This window comes from Aulonocara sp. 'chitande type north' Nkhata Bay, linkage group LG18 (genome assembly GCF_057382095.1).
Source record: "Aulonocara sp. 'chitande type north' Nkhata Bay isolate Kocher_YH1m ecotype deep benthic linkage group LG18, A_spYH_male_GT1.1, whole genome shotgun sequence".
NCBI lineage: Eukaryota > Metazoa > Chordata > Actinopteri > Cichliformes > Cichlidae > Aulonocara > Aulonocara sp. 'chitande type north' Nkhata Bay.
This window is the reverse complement of record NC_141361.1, coordinates 6,706,018-6,726,151: the sequence shown is the minus strand read 5'-3', so window position 1 is coordinate 6,726,151 and position 20,134 is coordinate 6,706,018. Positions and strand designations below refer to the sequence as shown.

The 20,134-nt window shown below is 40.7% G+C and overlaps 2 protein-coding genes across 3 annotated transcripts; both read left to right on the top strand.

Annotated features, from left to right (window-relative positions):
- Positions 1-4,497: 4,497 nt before the first annotated feature.
- LOC147307874 (E3 ubiquitin/ISG15 ligase TRIM25-like) lies at positions 4,498-6,648 on the top strand. 2 transcript variants are annotated; one of them, XM_086273016.1, is made up of 2 exons: positions 4,498-5,310; positions 6,018-6,209. In XM_086273016.1, the coding sequence occupies exons 1-2, from the start codon at positions 4,519-4,521 to the stop codon at positions 6,072-6,074; spliced, it is 849 nt and encodes a 282-aa protein (XP_086129142.1). In that variant the 5' UTR covers positions 4,498-4,518; the 3' UTR covers positions 6,075-6,209. The 2 variants fall into 2 exon arrangements, with proteins under 2 accessions (XP_086129142.1, XP_086129141.1); XM_086273015.1 differs by having other exon boundaries at positions 4,498-6,648.
- Positions 6,649-15,543: 8,895 nt separating this feature from the next.
- On the top strand, positions 15,544-18,124 carry LOC147307873 (tripartite motif-containing protein 16-like). Its single transcript, XM_086273021.1, has one exon. It carries the CDS (start codon positions 16,136-16,138, stop codon positions 17,795-17,797), a length of 1,662 nt encoding a protein of 553 aa, XP_086129147.1. The 5' UTR covers positions 15,544-16,135; the 3' UTR covers positions 17,798-18,124.
- Positions 18,125-20,134: the final 2,010 nt, after the last annotated feature.

Genomic DNA, 20,134 nt, shown 5'->3' with positions numbered 1-20,134 from the left:
CCGCTTTATCCGAGGCCGGGTCGCGGGGGCAGCAGCCTAAGCAGAGAGGCCCAGACCTCCCTCTTCCCAGCCACCTCCTCCAGCTTATCCGGGGGAACACCAAGGCGTTCCCAGGCCAGCCGAGAGATATAATCTCTCCAGCGTGTCCTGGGTCTGCCCCGGGGCCTCCTCCCGGTGGGACATGCCCGGAACACCTCACCCAGGAGGCGCCCAGGGGGCATCCTTGTCAGATGCCCGAACCACCTCAGCTGGCTCCTTTCGATGTGGAGCAGCAGCTGCTCTACTCTGAGCCCCTCCCGGATGGCCGAACTTCTCACCCTATCTCTAAGGGAGAGGCCAGCCACCCTTCGGAGGAAGCTCATTTCCGCCGCTTGTATCCGCGATCTTGTTCTTTCGGTCACTACCCACAGCTCGTGGCCATAGGTGAGGGTAGGGACGTAGATCGACCGGTAAATTGAGAGCTTTGCTTTTACACTCAGCTCCCTCTTCACCACGACGGACCGGTGCAGCGTCTGCATTACTGCAGCTGCAGCCCCAATCCGTCTGTCGATCTCTGGCTCCCTTCTCCCATCACTCACAAACAAGACCCCGAGATACTTGAACTCCTCCACTTGGGGCAGGAACTCATCCCTGACCCGGAGTGGGCACTCCACCCTTTTCCGGCTGAGAACCATGGCCTCAGATTTGGAGGTGCTGATCCTCATTCCCGCTGCTTCACACTCGGCTGCGAACCGTTCCAGTGCGAGCTGGAGGCCTTCACCCGATGAAGCCAACAGAACCACATCATCCGCAAAAATCAGAGATGAGATTCTGAGGCCACCAAAGTGAAAGCCCTCCGCCACTTGGCTGCGCCTAGAAATCCTGTCCATAAAACTAAAGTTAAAATAAACAGCAGATTAACCAAATGCAAAAAATATTTTAAAATTTATTAAATTGTACCTGCACATGTTGTATAGCAAAATAATTTTTTCTGATAAAGGCGATGATTATTCCTCATTTATTATATTTAGATCCCTTATAACAAAGGTTTCAAACATAAAGCTCGGGGGCAGAATCAGCCTCCAGAAACTGGAAAATGTGAAATGAATTTTAACATTTATCACTACTACTACTACTAATAACAATTTTAGGTTTTCTTGACATTGTAAAGAATCCCCCTTAGTTGCTATTCATACTACACCAAAGTCATTAGGTGACAGTTAAACAATTAAAGTTCCTGTTTTTTTTTTCCACTAAATTTGTAATTTATTTCTTTGTCTTTTTTTTTTATAGTGGATTCTTGAAAAATAGGACATTATTTTTAAGTTAATGAAAGAATTTATATTTTATAATTACAGGACAGTCTGGGGAATCAACTAAAAGAACTTGTCTGTAATTTTACACATTAATCGTGCAGCTTCACATGTCCGGCCCACTTATGATCAAAGTTACCTGTAAGTGACCCACAGTGTAAAATGAGTTTGTCTTATAGATTCTGTGACATGATTAGTAATACTCAGTAACATCCATCAACCTCGGGTTTCACTGGGCAAAAGGCAGCGTTCACCCTGCACAGGGTTAACACACAGTGACAGAATAGAAAAGAAACAATAGAATAGAAAATATTTGACACAGAGCACTATGGTTACTGGTTTTGTCTCACCTTCCTTGACTGAAAATAGGAGGCCTGGTGCTCTGGCTCTGCAGGGATGACATGAAACATTGAACAGACTACACCCCGGCAGTTTTGGAAACTCCTGTTTTGGATGGTTTGACACATGAACCAGAAGCTTCTGCATGCATGGACACTGGAGGCACCAGCCTGAGGTTTGATAACACAAGACCATCATTCTGCCCTAGAAACAGGAAGATAATCTGAAGTTACCTTCAGGTGCTTTTAAGAGACTCTTCAAGTGGAATCTGAAAACTGAACTTTACAGAATACCTTTCAATGAAAAAGGTTAATGTCTGACTGTCATGCTCCTGGGAATTTGACCCAGGTTTTTGAGTTTGTTGGACATTTTATTCATTCTTCAGAATTATGAAATAGTTAGGTTCAGGTTTTGAGAGCCTCTGAGTTTTGTTGCTTATGTTTCTAGGTTTTGGTTCCTTTTTCTGTTCATGTTTGTCCCCTTTTCATGTCTAGTCTGTATTTGTCTCATCTTTGTGTTGTCTTTAGTCTCTCCTGTTGTCGTCTCTCTGTCTCTCTATCATCTGTGTTTTGTCCTTTTGTCTCCAGGTCTGTTTATTCCCCAGTATCAAGCTTACATGTCTGAGTCTCAGTGTGCATCACTTGCTGCTTTATTTTGTTCGTTTTCTGTCTCCTATAGCTGAGCCACATTTAGTCATGCCAACATATTAAACGAACAATATTTGTCTCTTATATGATACATCTATATATACACTGTCAAAGATACTTGTCTTTGAGTGAATATTTAAGGTGATAGGAAATATAAATAACTGCAACTTGAATCTTTACTGAAGCTCAGTATTTGACACAGAGTTCAAACTCACTGCTGTAATAACTAATAATGATTAATATAATAACTTTAATATTGGCCATATTATATTTACATTACCAAAGTGAGATGACTTTAGTCTCATGAACAACATTAGCTAATTGTTATTTACTAGCTAATCTTAAAATGACCGTTCAGTACAGAAATGAAGCCCAACAATCATGTTTTACAGTCCTGTGGTCTCAGCCTCAGATACTTATTAAATCACACAGAGCTCATGTAGAAACAAATGAACAAAATATCTTCTCCTTCATTTCTGTCAAACAAAGCTGAATGAAACGTTTCCAGCTGTTAGTATCATGGTTGCTAGGCAACCTGGGCAGCGCGACGGAGGCTTTAACAAGCCTACAAGCCTCGCACTTCCGGTCTTAGCGGTCTTTGAGTACGCGGACCTTGAGGACCGTTAAGGCTGCCTACTTTATTGGGATACAGCCCTTGTCATGAGCTCACGCTTGCTGTGTGTCTTGTCTGTGTTGTAGTCTAGCTTCCTAGTGAAGTTCTTTGTACTATGGTTTCCTGCAAGTCCAGCAATAAAGCTGCCTTTTAGGTTCACTTCTGCATCTGAGTATCTGCATGTTGGGTTTATGCCTCTGTCTGCTGCACAGCACATCATGACCAAGACAGTGTTAAATTATTGAAACTGTTCCCTGCTGTTGGTGGAGGTTTTGTCCACAATATGGAGTTACTGAAGGTCACAAAACATACTTTCATAAAACAAAAACATGTAAAATTAGATTAAATATTTCACTGACACTTGAGAGTAGCAATACACCTTAAAAGTGTCGATTTACTTTTGGACACTGATTAACAGAAGAGACGTGTAAAGACTTTTGGGAGGTTTTTGAGAAATGTGAATTTGTGAAACCTGTTTGCTATGGGGATGTTTCTCAGGTGGTTAAATTGGATGAATATTTGGCTTTGCCCTCAAAAAAAAAGTTTAATTGCCAAAAAATATTTAACTTACCAAAGAATTTCTCCTCAGTTTTCTATTTAAATATATAAAATAGGAGAATTTGCAAAATAACCGAAAAATGTTCAAGTTCAATGTGAAAACAAAAATGTTAAAGTGAAAAAAACGCAGTTCTCTGTCCTTGCAGTGAGTTTCCATCTTTAGCAAACTGTTATTAATCTGTATTTAAGTTCATTTTGTCTGAGGATCTCCTCACCATGAAATAATCATTCGATCAGGAGCTGGGTCTCAGGTCGGACTAGAGGTTTGTTTTGATGCCGTTTTATTACTTACAAGCTAATATCGCCATCTGGTGGTTATACAGTTTATGACAAAAGTTAATGCTTGTCATTTAAAGACTGCTTCCAAAAGAGGACTGAAGAGCCATTTAGCTTCTAGTTTAATCGGCTTTGCGGTGTAATCTTTGCTGCCAACAGTGTAGTGAAACATTTAAGATGTACATGAAAGTTAATGGGTAATTATGATGATCTTTACCACAAAGATTTTAAATGAAAGAATAAACAAAGGGCATGAAAACTGATTCTTATGTCTACTGTGTATCTTCAGTGTGAATGTTGAGTTATATTTGAGTGTCTGCATATAAAGCACATACTAATGTATTGTTTCGAAATACATGGTGGTACACAGGAAACATTACTAAAGAATGTAGAATTAGAACACTATCTGTATTTGTTTTTTAAATAGTTTTACATATATTTTACCATTTAAAAAATAAATAATCAAGAAATCAAGCTTGCTGCCAGTTAAACCAGTTTGCCTGGGTCAGACTTGTTACTGCATGATGTAACCAAACATACCACACCCTGCATCATGTGATTGGCTCTTGGTCGCTCTGTAAGAATATTTCTTTAGTGCCTCCCTTCACAGATGTGTCTGTATCAGGATGGGTCTAAACAACATGGTGTAAATGCAGTTGCTGGTGAGCCTCATTTCCTGTAGGAGGTGAACAAGAGCAGAGAACTGTTTCCCTTCAGAGCACAAAGGTTGTTTCTGTTCAGAGGAAGTGAAACTGTCGAACAGTCACTGAGAGACGGTGAAACGGCACAGCACATGAATCAAATGGATCAAACAAAATTCTGCTGTTCAGTCTGTTTGGATCTACTGAAGGATCCGGTGACTATTCCCTGTGGACACAGCTACTGCATGAACTGTATTAAAAGCTTCTGGGATGAAGAGGAAAAGAAGAAAATCTACAGCTGCCCTCAGTGCAGACAGACTTTCACAGCGAGGCCTGTCCTGGTGAAAAACACCATGTTAGCAGATTTAGTGGAGGAGCTGAAGAAGACTGGACTCCAAGCTGCTCCTGCTGATCACTGCTATGCTGGACCTGAAGATGTGGCCTGTGATCTGTGCTCTGGCATGAAGCTAAAAGCCGTGAAATCCTGTCTGATGTGTTTGGTCTCTTACTGTGAGAAACACCTTCAGCCTCATTATGATGTGTTTCAATTAAAGAAACACAAGCTGGTGGAGCCCTCCAAGAAGCTCCAGGAGAACATCTGCTCTCGTCATGATGAGGTGATGAAGATGTTCTGCCGTACTGATCAGCAGAGTATCTGTTATCTCTGCCCTGTGGATGAACATAAAGGCCACGACACAGTCTCAGCTGCAGCAGAAAGGACTGAGAGGCAGAGAGAGCTGGAGGTGAGTCGACAAAACATCCAGCAGAGAATCCAGGACAGAGAGAAAGATGTGAAGCTGCTTCAACAGGAGGTGGAGGCCATCAATCAGTCTGCTGATCAAACAGTGGAGCACAGTGAGAAGATCTTCACTGAGCTGATCCATCTCATCCAGAAAAGAAGCTCTGATGTGAAGCAGCAGATCAGATCCCAGCAGGAAACTGAAGTGAGTCGAGTCAAAGAGCTTGAGGAGAAGCTGGAGCAGGAGATCACTGAGCTGAAGAGGAAAGATGCTGAGCTGAAGCAGCTCTCACACACAGAGGATCACATCCAGTTTCTACACAACTACCCCTCACTGTCAGCACTCAGTGAGTCTACAGACTCATCCAGCATCAATATCCGTCCTCTGAGCTACTTTGAGGATGTGACAGCAGCTGTGTCAGAGGTCAGAGATAAACTACAGGACATTCTGAGAGAACAATGGACAAACATCTCACTGACAGTCACTGAACTGGATGTTTTACTGTCAGATCCACAAGCAGAGCCAAAGACCAGAGCTGGATTCTTAAAATATTCATGTGAAATCACACTGGATCCAAACACAGCACACATACAGCTGTTTTTATCAGAGGGGAACAGAAAAGCAACATTAATGAATCAACAACAGTCTTATTCTGATCATCCAGACAGATTCACTTGGTGGTTTCAGGTCCTGAGTAGAGAGAGTCTGACTGGACGTTGTTACTGGGAGGTGGAGTGGAGAGGGAGAGTTTATGTAGCAGTCGCATACAAGAATATCAGCAGAAAAGGATGGGGTAATGAATGTTTGTTTGGACATAATGACAAATCTTGGTCATTAGATTGTATCAACAACAGTTTTACATTTCGGTACAACAACATCCAAACTCGTGTCTCAGGTCCTCGTTCCTCCAGAGTAGGAGTGTACCTGGATCACAGAGCAGGTATTTTGTCCTTCTACAGCGTCTCTGAAACCATGACTCTCCTCCACAGAGTCCAGACCACATTCACTCAGCCGCTCTATGCTGGACTGTTGGTTTATAATTATGGAGACACAGCTGAGTTGATTAAGCTCAAATAGACTGAAGTCTTTCATATTGTGGGTTTAAATCTGTATTTTAGTTTCATTTTATTTTCTCTCCATCATTTCTGCACAGAGATCAGCTCTGTCAGTCCAACATTATGGGTGGTACCTCCACATCTTCTAGTTGTTCTCTTGATGTTTCTGAGTTTTTAAAGGAGATCTTTCCTGTGACTGTTTATGGAGGCTATCACTGCTCATCATCATTTTGATTTACTAAAATATTTCTCCACATGAAAATGTAAACTTCTCTATCCTCTAAATGTTTCTGGAATATTTGTATTGAAAAATGTCGACATTTCTCTTTATGAGTATGGCAGACCATGTGTGTGTGTTTGTGTTTGTTTTTGTCAAAATCATCAAACAAATGAGGAAAAACTGTGATTTTAATGAATGAATTCATATATTGTGTTGATGTTTTATTGTGTGAATAAACTGGAAGGTTTGACTATAAATCAAACTTTGAACAAAGTCTTTTCTTCTGTCTTCATTCCAGGATCTCACTCAAATCTGACGCAGAAAATATGAAACTAATCTGAGAGAATAACTGAAGCAGTTTTCCTCCTGAAGCATCACAAAGTTCAGAGTTCATGTTTAGAGCAGAAGATTCAGCAGTCGCTCTGTGACCTTTCAACTTTCTTCACTAAAACAGCTTCATTACAGAGAAACAAGTCACATTTTCTTGATGTTCTTAAGTCCTTTCAAATGTTTTTAATGGTCCTTGAATGCAGCATCAGTGTCGCAGGTTTAAAAGGTCACTTTCTGTTGTGTTCAAAGATTTCCTTCAGATATGGTCTTTAATCAGTAAAGCCAGTGATACAGCAGTGTCATTAGCTGTGTTATTGGCACCAGGCTGTGTTTATGTATGTATTTAATTCTGTCTGAGGATGTCTTCAGCATGAAATGATCATTTGCTCAGCTGCTGTGTCTCATCTCTTATCAGACATTGGTTGGAATGTCATTGGTCATAGCAGATGGCCCCGCCCCTCCCTAAGCCTGGTTCTGCCGGAGGTTTCTTCGTATTAAAAGGGAGTTTTTCCTTCCCACTGTTCCCTCAGTGCTTGCTCATAGGAGGTCATATGATTGTTGGGTTTTTCGCTGTATGTATTATTGTAGGGTTTACCTTACAATATAAAGCACCTTGAGGCGACTTTTGTTGTGATTTGACGCTATATAAATAAAGTTTAATTGAATGGACACAGTCAAACTGCACGATGCAAATAAAATGACTAAAATCATCTTTCTTGTGGTTTATTGACTTCAGACCAGCAGACAAAGCCGACAGATTCTAAAGTTGGGGAGAAATCTAGATTGTGTACTAAAAAGTTTTTCTTGTTATCAATAGACATTTGGAATGACAGTGTTATGACGTGGACCGAAAACGCAGACAAAGGAGAAAATCAAAGAAAAAAAAAATGTAAAAAAGGTGAACCGTTTCTTTTGGGCTGAAGTCAAAAATGGAAAACAATTAAGGCAAAACGTCCTGGGACAAACTAAACTGGGAGCAGCTAAATTACTATGATGACTGAAACATGAAACTGAACCGGAACATGAAGAAAAAAAAACATGAGCATGAACCTGAGAAGTAGAAATAAAACGCTGTGACCAGACGTGACTTGACATGGAGAAAACACACAACCTGACAAAGAACAGGGGAAGGCAGAGGACATGAATACACAGAAGGGTAATGAGGGAAGTGGAAACACAGCTGACACAAATGTACCTGAACGCCACAGGGAAAGTACAACTAAACACACTGATTATGGAACAGAATCCACAATAAAACAGGAAACATTGAGACATGAACTGGGACACGCAAGCTTGACACGAGACAGAGGGAGCGAGACACAAAGGGAACCTATAGACGAGGAGATAACACATGGAAAAAAACAGAAAGAGACTCAAACAAGGAGACGAAGGAGAAACATAAACTAGGTGAAATCTCAACTAAACCCTAACTAATACTAAACACCAGAACCTAACATATTTACAATGTAACATAAAGCAAACTCAACTCAGTTGTTGTTTGTTCTAAAGTAAAGTTCACAGTCTTAAGTGTTGATATTCAACACAAAGAAAAGCTCACGTGTTTGAATTTACTTACAATTAGTTTTTATAAATTCTGACCGTAAACAATTTTTAAAGGTTTGATATTCTTGGACACTCGATATCAGGTGATGCGATTTAATAAAAATTTGAAAATTTGTAATTTTATATGTCCCAATGAGTCATTTGCACTAAACAGTGACAGTATAACAGATTTGTCATTTAGATCCCAAATTTCTGAGAGAAATAGCTGAATTTAAAATATGGCAGACCTCAAATCAGACTTAATTGATAGAGACATATGCAAATGTGGTGGCACAAAGGTGGAAAACAGGTAAAGGCAACTAGATGGTGTTGACAGCGCCACCTGGGGAGGAAGTTACACCCCAGGAGAGGTTACAATAGCCAGTGCAAACGTAACAGTTACAAAAGGCACACGGGCTCGTTATTAATCCTTTCATGGATGATGGGGGCGATCGTGGCTCAAGAGTTGGGAGTTCGCCTTGTAATCGGAAGGTTGCCGGTTCGAGCAAACCTTCCGATTCCGTTCGGTCGTTGTGTCCTTGGGCAAGACACTTCACCCGTTGCCTACTGGTGGTGGTCAGAGGGCCCGGTGGCACCAGTGTCCGGCAGCCTCGCCTCTGTCAGTGCGCCCCAGGGTGGCTGTGGCTACAATGTAGCTGCCATCACCAGTGTGTGAGTGTGTGTGTGAATGGGTGAATGACTGAATGTAGTGTAAAGTGCTTTGGGGTCCTTAGGAACTAGTAAAGCGCTATACAAATACAGGCCATTTACCATGGATGAATTATGACAACCTCACTCAGGATTGTTTTCTTGAGTATTTTTATTCATCTTTAGTCATGAAAAAAAGATTTTTGAACTTGAGTTTTTTAAACGTAGTTTTCAAAGAGTTTTTTTTTTACATGTCCACTTAGGTGGACAACATATGTTTCAACTTGTGAATTTGACACTGTGTGTTGTGGTTATGTGCAAGTATATCATCAACACTGACACAAATACAAGAAAACAGCCTTTGAATAGCTGTCCACTGTAGTGACCACTATGTGTGAAAGGTCAGAGGTGAGGAAGGTCAGTTTCATAAAACAAAGTTTAGACAAAATAACTGCAAATGTAGAGCTGCAGAAAAGAAACTCCTTAGATAGCAGGGCTGTCAACACAGAACCGTGAATGAAAACACTTTATTAGCAAACATTAATTAAATGAACAGGCTTCACTGCAGTGATGGTGGAGACCGGCCACTTGAGGCGGCAACCTACAGCAAGTGAGAGCAGCTAAACAGATTCAGCACAAAGATGTAAACACAAAGCGTGGATCGTTCACCCGATGGCACGTACACAGACACATTGTCGGGGCTGAATGCTGACATCTCACATTTTCTGAAGCTGCAGGTTTTGTCACTCTCTGACCAAAATTCACTGAACGAGCAGCAAAGAAGATCAAAACTGCTTCACATTTGATGAACATCATCATAAAATCCCTCCTACCTTTGCTGTTTTGGTTCCACCAGGGTAAAATCACACCTCCTGCACAGCTCTCTCTCTCTCAGTGTACTTCAAGAACAGTTTCCCATCTCAAATCTGTTCTCTGCATTATTCACTTGCTTATTATGCACCAGTCTACCGTTGTGTACAGCGCTGTCAGGTGCTGTTTTTATGAAATAACCTCTGACAAAAAAGCCTCATTTCGGTTGTTCAATACTGAAGAAATCTAAACTTTTTAAAATGATGCCAAATTGCAAAACGCTTAGCTGTGTCTCTAGTAAAACCTCTGTACCTTTGCTCTGCTTCACTTCAGCAGCATCACGTAATCTTCATATGCTGAGTCAAAATTGGATCGAAATGGTGATTGAATCGAATCGGGACCTTGTGAATTGGAATCAAAATGATTGTAGAAATCAAAATCGATACCCAGCCCAAGATATAACCCCACATACAGCTGAGCCACAAAGTGAACCAACTCATCTAATTACAACAACAGAGGACCAAATGCACCTAACCAGCCTGCACCAACCTGACAGTTCTTCCCCCTAAGTTAAATGAATAGATGGAAGTTAAATGACTGCAGACATAAAAGCGACTAGTTCCCACACAACAGTTCCCCGACACTGTGTTAATTTGTTTAGTTTTTATCAACAGTTGTAACAGACTAAGCTACCTGAGACATTGCATTGAATTATTGTTTATATCTTAATTATTTCACCTGACTGATTTCACCTCAGATATCTTGTTTTTTCCTTTTGGTAGATCAAAGCAGCTCGTGCTGTTTCTTCTTTCTTTTTCATGCCAAAAAGAAGAAGATTGCTTCAAAGAAGTGGAGTTCATGGTCTCAGTGGATTGTTGTTTGGAGATGTGTAATATTAGTGCATGCTACAGTTTGTTATTCAAAATTGTTCACTTGTTGTCTGTTTTGCTGACAAAGCATTCAAACTGAGCAGAATACAGAAAGAGCAGAGATTACAAAACAAATCAGGAAATGACTTCAAACTTACTGAGAGCAAGGCCTCTGTTACAAATCTGTCTCATACAAAAACATGCTGTACAGGTACAATATGGTAAGTGTTCACGGGAATCCAACAGCTGGCTCTACCTGAACCACTTAAATATTTTATAAAGTCACTGAGTCAAGAGTTTCTAACGTTTGTTTTCTTAATTGCAGTTAAAGTGTGGCTGGTAAAGATGAAAACACATACAGAATGTAAACTGTCTGAGTTTGTGAGATTTGTTAATAACAACTGACACAAAAACAAAGATAAACAACACAAACAGGTTCTTAATATTCATTAATAATTAGAAAACATCTAAACATCCTGGTCGTGGATTTTTACAGTCTTAGTTGTGCTCACTGTCATCTTCATAATTATCATGATCAACATATGACAGGGGGAGGTCCTGAGATGGGCGGGGCTGTCTCTGGTGACGTCACCATGAATGGCAGGAACAGCGTTTGCCACATGTTGCTGAAACATCACAGTACACTGGTGTAGTTTCATTTCCAGCTGTTTAACATTTGACACGTCAACACTGAGGCGAACAAGAAGAAACAGTGTTGGGTCTAAAATAACTGGCAGGAAGTAACCAGTAACCAGTACTTAGAAAGTGGATGGCATGTGTTTATAGTGACTGCGTTATGATAACTACAGTTAGGTAACTATAGTTACCAAAAGCAGAAGCACACAGACCAACAGGGATCAGATGATGAATGTTACAGGAACTCGCTCATCTGTGGTGATCACTGAGTGCTGCTGCGTTCTTTTATTGGAGTTGGCTGGTTGGACAGTCGAATAGTGAAAATGACTTAAAGAGGTCTAGAATATTACTACTATTAAACATTAGAGCTCAAGTTTGGATCATTTAGATCTAAATTGATCAAAGTAGCTCTTAATTTCAGCAATCCAGTGAACAGACAGGAGATTAGAGGACAGTTTGGTGTTATATATCAAAATTACAGCCAATGAGATGTTGCATGGTGGAGCATCTTCTGATATCATATATCATATCATGTCAATTCAGGTGTCAAAGTAATTTGACAAACTTGAAATTGCCAAAATTTTCAAAAAGTGATCATTATAGTGAAGAAAATCTCTTTTTCATTCATTTAACCAAACATTTTAAACCTCAGCTGTCTCAGTCCTTCTATAGCGTTCTGCAACTACGACTAACCTGAGGAGGCTTGGATTTGGTTGCAGGCGTCCCTGAACATCCTCCTCAGCAGCACACATGTGGGTACCATATAATATCACACTTCTTTCTGAGCTTTGCTTCCTCTAGACTAAAGATGGCATCCTGTGTCACACAGTCGTATCATCATCCACCTGGAGAAGAAACATTTACAGTAATCCTGGTTTTGTTTTCTGATCCTCTAAAAAGATTGAGGTCAGCAAAGCCCAGAGAACACAAAATACACAAGGTCAAACATTCAGACTCAAACAGCTTTCATCAATGAAGAGCACAAGGTTGGTCCAATTATACTAGATATCATCATACATCACATTACTGTGTATGAATAATAACCAAGAAACAAACTCAGAGATGCTGAGGATGTGGTCCAATCATCAGACTATAAACAAACATCTACCAGACTTCTTTGTTGGAACAGGTAATGCCTAAAGTAGGGCTGATTCTCCCATCAGGGATCTGTACAGTGTATTCACCTGTGGTATAAGCAGCAGTCACTGAAATAAGAATAAGAATAACTTTATTTATCCGGAGGGAAATTCTTTTGTCATGTACATGCTCAAAGCAGCAGGAGAGACAGAGGAACAGATGAATAAGATATACAATGTATACAATAAGAATAGTAGTGTACAGTAATATACAGTAGGATAGTGCAAGACAGTATCAAATAACTCTAACGAAGTAATATATATAACTATATCCTGGAGAATAAATAACTTAACTATCAGTGCAGGCGATTCTATAAAGTGACATATTATTGTGCAATTGAATAAAGGGAGTAGCAGCATATGATGGAGGGATGAAACAAATATTCAATAAGGTACTGTTGGGTAATATTGCACGGTCTGGAAGGGAACAGAATAACATTGGTAATAGTCTCAGGAGACTTCTCCAGTCTGACACCCAGGACAGAACCAGCCTTTTTAATCACTTTGTTCAGTCTGTTGGCATCAGCTGTCTTCACCCCACTGCCCCAGCACACAGCTGCAAAGAACACAGTGCTCTCTACCACAGAGTGATAGAACATGGTCAGCATTTTCCTGCAAGCATTAAAGGACCTGAGCCGCCTCAGTAGGAAAAGCCGAATCTGCCCTTTTTTAAAGACAGCATTGGTGTTCTTGGTCCAGTCCAGTTTACAGTCCAAGTGTACCCCCAGGTACCGGTAGTCCTCCACGATTATGCCGGCTTGTACACATACACGAGAGACACGAGAGTTCTTCTTTACTGATGTTTACTGTGCTTCTCTTAACGTACACAGGTACACCGTAGAACTGGTGAATACAAATGTACAAGAAAATTATATTTCAGCATTAAAACATATTACAATATAAAATTCACAAAATATAAACAAACATACCACTTTGGCCTGCAAGTAGGCAAACCGGTGTAATTGGAACTTAGGGCTTATTTCTTCTTTAACATTCACACGGCTAGACCGTCACCATGAGCAGCTTCTAGGACCTTACTTCCCAAAACAGGAAGTGACCTCTGCCCCTACCTTATACTTACGAAATTAACCGGTTATTTTCCATGTACCAAATTAACTGTACACCAATCCGGTAGGCAAAAAAAGGAAAATGTTAACATGCTCAACACAAAAATAAAACATACAAAATAAAATGCGTTAATTACATTATCATTACAAGAGCTCCGCCTTGTGGTCAAATAATAACATTTCACCAACTGTTACAACGATCTCTACATCAGCCCCCTCTGATGGTGACTGCGGTAGGAGGAGGAGCATGCTTCCTAAAGTCCATGATCAGTTCTTTTGTCTTTGTGATGTTAAGTTGTAGGTGGTTTAGCTCACACCACTCGACAAAGCTGTCCACCACACTCCTGCACTCCTCCTCCTGTCCATCCCTGATACAACCCACAATGGCAGAGTCATCTGAGAATTTCTGCAGATGACATGACTGAGACTTGTACCTGAAGTCAGATGTGTAGAGGGGGAAGAGGAAGAGAAATATTATTGTTTCACATAATAAGATCTACTTCATAAAAACCAGGGTGGGAGGATTTTAGATGACCTCTGAAAACTGACTCACCTCTGCGAGTGTGAGGCTGTTCCTCCAACCTCAAAAAAAATCTGACTCTCCAGTCACAGACAAAAACAAATATCCAGCAGGGTAAACGCTGACTGGGTGGATGCTGGAGGTTGCTGGTCACACACATTAGCAGAGTGCTTCTAGTTCCCACTGACCCATGTGGACAGTGACTGTGGAGAGCTGCCCTGGCAAACTGAAAAAGGGAAATAAAATTTAAAAAGCCAAACAGGATTTCCGTAAAGACCATCTTGGAATCAGTAATCAAAGATGGATCACAAACTTATAGAAAATCATTGGTTCATCAAATAAATATGAACAGGTTCCTTAACTGTAGTGATTTGATTCCCATCCTTCATGTACACAGCACATTTGTCAGGGCCTTCAGGTAAATACAGGAATAATCTCAGGTAACATGGCTTATTGTAGGAATTCTGTGAGAAAGGTTGCTCTAATATTAATACCACAAAATCCAAGGACAAAGCAACAGCTCAGATTTCTTGAACAATTAAAAAAAAAAAAACGTCAGCCTATCGATCCATTTTCTTCTTTATATTTAATTCAGGGTCACAGTGGGAGGGTTGGTGGGTGGGTGGGGACTAGGGCCTGTCCCAGTAATTATAGGTAGAGTACACCTGGACAGGTCACCAGTCTGTGGCAGCACTAACAGAGACAGACATTAGAGTAACAAGTCTGTTTAAAATGACTGCAAGCTTGCTACAGCTGCATATATGACCATGTGTTTCTGTGCATACAGTCCACTGCAGGAAGCTGCAGTCAATTTGTTTGAGTCAACTTTAAACAGACCTCACAAAAGGCTGATGGAGCTCGTCCAGTAGTCTGAATTAAGAATGATACCTTTGGCCAGGGATTAATCCAGCACATCTCCTCACCACCTTCATTTTAACGGTCCTGGAGTGTGTACTCTTAAGTATTTTTCCCAAACTTAAATAAAAAATACTGGTATTTAATAAAATACTCGGTTAAGTAGGTGAGGCAAAGTTACAGTTACTGGATCAGTTTAAGACCAAAATACATTCAAATGAATTACTGACATGGACACTTTGTAAAAAACAAAAATTACTAAACTGTTCATGCAAAAATTTTACTAAAACCTTTGAATTAAACTTCAAAGTTTTCATTTCAAGCACATCTTGATGTTTTCTTTTAAACTCCACTGTGACTGTGTACACAGGAAAAACTACAAAATAATGTTTGTTTGTTTGTTTTTGTAAACACTGTGGAGCGATCTGCATTTGTTGTTGCAAAATTTTAATATTTGTTACTATTTAATAATAATAGATTGGATTTATATAGCGCTTTTCAAGGCACCCAAAGCACTTTACAATACCACTATTCATTCACTCTCACATTCATACACTGGTGGAGGCAGCTACAGTTGTAACCACAGCTGCCCTGGGGCAGACTGACAGAAGCGAGGCTGCCATATCGCGCCATCGGCCCCTCTGGCCAACACCGGTAGGCAAGTAGGGTAAAGTGTCTTGCCCAGGGACACAACGACCAGGACAGAGAACCCAGGGATCGAACCGGCGACCTTCCGGTTACAGATGCGATTCCCAACCCCCCTGAGCCACGGTCGCCGATCATAATCTCATTTGAACATAGGTTTGATTTAGTGGAGTCAGTTGTTCCCATGCATCATTCTGTAAGTGTGAGAATGAACTAAGATTAGAAAATGTCAAAATATAAAGTTTGATTTATTTTTATTCATCACAGCATCCTAAACTTTGCTGAACTTTTTGAAATATAAAATGAACTCGCTGAGTGTTGACTGTCATAACTCAAAAAGGTTAAACTGGGCTGACCCAGTTGAAACTAATTTTAACAGTTTAAACCAGTTAAGCTAGTTTGCCTGGGTCAGACTTGTTACTGCATGTTGTAACCAAACATACCACACCCTGCATCATGTGATTGGCTCTTGGTCGCTCTGTAAGAATATTTCTTTAGTGCCTCCCTTCACAGATGTGTCTGTATCAGGATGGGTCTAAACAACATGGTGTAAATGCAGTTGCTGGTGAGCCTCATTTCCTGTAGGAGGTGAACAAGAGCAGAGATCTGTTTCCCTTCAGAGCACAGAGGTTGTTTCTGTTCAGAGGAAGTGAAACTGTCTGACAGTCACTGAGAGACGGTGAAACGGCACAGCACATGAATCAAATGGATCAAACAAAAATCTGCTGTTCAGTCTGTTTGGATCTACTGAAGGATCCGGTGACTATTCCCTGTGGACACAGCTACTGCATGAACTGTATTAAAAGCTTCTGGGATGAAGAGGAAAAGAAGAAAATCTACAGCTGCCCTCAGTGCCGGAAGACTTTCACAGCGAGGCCTGTCCAGGAGAAAAGCACCATGTTAGCAGATTTAGTGGAGGAGCTGAAGAAGACTGGACTCCAAGCTGCTCCTGCTGATCACTGCTATGCTGGACCTGAAGATGTGGCCTGTGATGTCTGCACTGGGAGAAAAATAAAAGCTTTACAGTCCTGTTTAGTCTGTTTGACATCTTACTGTGAGAAACACCTTCAGCCTCATTATGTAGCAGCTCAGTTAAAGAAACACAAGCTGGTGGAGCCCTCCAAGAAGCTCCAGGAGAACATCTGCTCTCGTCATGATGAGGTGATGAAGATGTTCTGCCGTACTGATCAGCAGAGTATCTGTTATCTCTGCCCTGTGGATGAACATAAAGGCCACGACACAGTCTCAGCTGCAGCAGAAAGGACTGAGAGGCAGAGAGAGCTGGAGGTGAGTCGACAAAACATCCAGCAGAGAATCCAGGACAGAGAGAAAGATGTGAAGCTGCTTCAACAGGAGGTGGAGGCCATCAATCAGTCTGCTGATCAAACAGTGGAGCACAGTGAGAAGATCTTCACTGAGCTGATCCATCTCATCCAGAAAAGAAGCTCTGATGTGAAGCAGCAGATCAGATCCCAGCAGGAAACTGAAGTGAGTCGAGTCAAAGAGCTTCAGGAGAAGCTGGAGCAGGAGATCACTGAGCTGAAGAGGAAAGATGCTGAGCTGAAGCAGCTCTCACACACAGAGGATCACATCCAGTTTCTACACAACTACCCCTCACTGTCAGCACTCAGTGAGTCTACAGACTCATCCAGCATCAATATCCGTCCTCTGAGCTACTTTGAGGATGTGACAGCAGCTGTGTCAGAGGTCAGAGATAAACTACAGGACATTCTGAGAGAGGAATGGACAAACATCTCACTGACAGTCACTGAAGTGGATGTTTTACTGTCAGATCCACCAGAGCCAAAGACCAGAGCTGAATTCTTAAAATATTCATGTGAAATCACACTGGATCCAAACACTGCGTTCAAACGGCTGTTATTATCAGAGGGGAACAGAAAAGTAACAGTAGTGTATCAACAACAGTCTTATTCTGATCATCCAGACAGATTCACTGGATCGTGGCAGGTCCTGAGTAGAGAGAGTCTGACTGGACGTTGTTACTGGGAGGTGGAGTGGAGAGGGGGAGGAGTTGATGTAGCAGTCGCTTACAAGAATATCAGCAGAGCAGGGAGTGATTGTAGATTTGCACGTAATGACAAATCTTGGTCATTAAAGTGTTACAACTACAGTTATACATTTTGGTACAACAACATCCAAACTCCTGTCTCAGGTCCTCGTTCCTCCAGAGTAGGAGTGTACCTGGATCACAGAGCAGGTATTTTGTCCTTCTACAGCGTCTCTGAAACCATGACTCTCCTCCACAGAGTCCAGACCACATTCACTCAGCCGCTCTATGCTGGACTTTGGCTTTACTATAATTATGGAGACACAGCTGAGTTGATTAAGCTCAAATAGACTGAAGTCTTTCATATTGTGGGTTTAAATCTGTATTTTAGTTTCATTTTATTTTCTCTCCATCATTTCTGCACAGAGATCAGCTGTCAGTCAAACATTATGGGTGGTACCTCCACATCTTCTAGTTGTTCTCTTGATGTTTCTGAGTTTTTAAAGGAGATCTTTCCTGTGACTGTTTATGGAGGCTATCACTGCTCATCATCATTTTGATTTACTAAAATATTTCTCCACATGAAAATGTAAACTTCTCTATCCTCTAAATGTTTCTGGAATATTTGTATTGAACAATGTCGACATTTCTCTTTATGAGTATGGCAGACCATGTGTGTGTGTTTGTGTTCAAACAAATGAGGAAAAACTGTGATTTTAATGAATGAATTCATATATTGTGTTGATGTTTTATTGTGTGAATAAACTGGAAGGTTTGACTATAAATCAAACTTTGAACAAAGTCTTTTCTTCTGTCTTCATTCCAGGATCTCACTCAAATCTGATGCAGAAAATATGAAACTAATCTGAGAGAATAACTGAAGCAGTTTTCCTCCTGAAGCATCACAAAGTTCAGAGTTCATGTTTAGAGCAGAAGATTCAGCAGTCGCTCTGTGACCTTTCAACTTTCTTCACTAAAACAGCTTCATTACAGAGAAACAAGTCACATTTTCTTCATGTTCTTAAGTCCTTTCAGATGTTTTTAATGGTCCTTGAATGCAGCATCAGTGTCGCAGGTTTAAAAGGTCACTTTCTGTTGTGTTCAAAGATTTCCTTCAGATATGGTCTTTAATCAGTAAAGCCAGTGATACAGCAGTGTCATTAGCTGTGTTATTGGCACCAGGCTGTGTTTATGTATGTATTTAATTCTGTCTGAGGATGTCTTCAGCATGAAATGATCATTTGCTCAGCTGCTGTGTCTCATCTCTTATCAGACATTGGTTGGAACAGAGTTTTGTTGCTGACCATCTGACAAGAGGGTGAAGAAGAGCTTCAGGCTTCATTTGGACACTACGTTGGACAGAAGTCTCCACAAAAATGACTCAGAAACACAAATATTATTAATGAAAGTCCAAATGTCAAAAAGGGGTCATACATGATCCTGAGAAATGTCCTTGAACATTTGAACATGAGTCAGAGGGTTGTCAGGTTTCTACACTGCATCGTGGCATCAAGCCTGAGATGTCTGTGGAAACAAGTATGGAGGACACAAATGCACAGACGCAGTCGAGCTGTTTACTGCTGATGAGGAAGGAAAATAGTCTGTTGGATATTAAAGCAGCATTTATTAGAGTAAGAACAGATACTTGTGTCCTTCATTTGATCCCCGTCAATTTACAGAAGACTTAAGGACCCTTTGACTTCTAACATACAGCTGCATGTTTACAATTTTATTATTTATTGATTTCTAGCAAAGCGAGACTTTACTGATTAAAGACATATAATCAGACATATTACTGTTACTCTCTGAAAAAGACTCACATAAAGCAGATTTATCACAAACAAACATCAAGACACATCCTTCATGGCTTAAAGTTGCAGTGGGACTCTTTCGCCATCTGGTGGTTGTAACAGTTATGACAACTGTTCCTGCATATATGTCCCTCCTCAGTGTGAAGAAGACTGGACTCCAAGCTGCTCCTGCTGATCACTGCGTGTTCCTCCTGTGTCTAAAATCTATTTCCATTATGAATCAGGAAACTGTTTGCACCAATCATAAAGCCAATAAAATATGTCACACACTAAGAAATAACAAAAAGGAATTGTGCATTTCAAGGAGATTTTTCCCTCGTTTTTTGAAATCATAAGAATACAAACTAATGCAAGACTGTCATGTTTTCATAAGTTTGTAGAGACACTGTTCTGTTGTATTCTAGGACATCAGTCACTTTTTAAATGCATGCTACTCCTCATCATCATCAGCATCATCATCAGCACCCATGACCTCCTTTTAGTCTTTGTTTTGTTATTTTTCAGAGTTCAGGAGACGTTCTTATGGGATTTCCACAGTGTACAAGTGCTGTTTAGAGCCTTTACCTAAAAGAAAAGAGTAAAGTACAAAGTAGATTTACTCACTGCAGGAAAATAATGCCTCAAGCTGATATATTGTCTTATATGACAAACTGAAAGTGATGCATCAAAGTGTAAGCAGCATTTTCCTGTTACAGCTGGTCTAGATGGAACTGATCTGATCTCCTTTATGTGCAGGTAGATATCCAGTGGGTTTGCTAAGGGTCACAGATGAGGGGCTGTGTGAGATGTTTAATGGGAAAGGAAATAAAACCATTGTTCCAGACCTGCAGCTAAGATACTCAAGTATCTTCAAATATGAAGCTGAGTATTACTTCC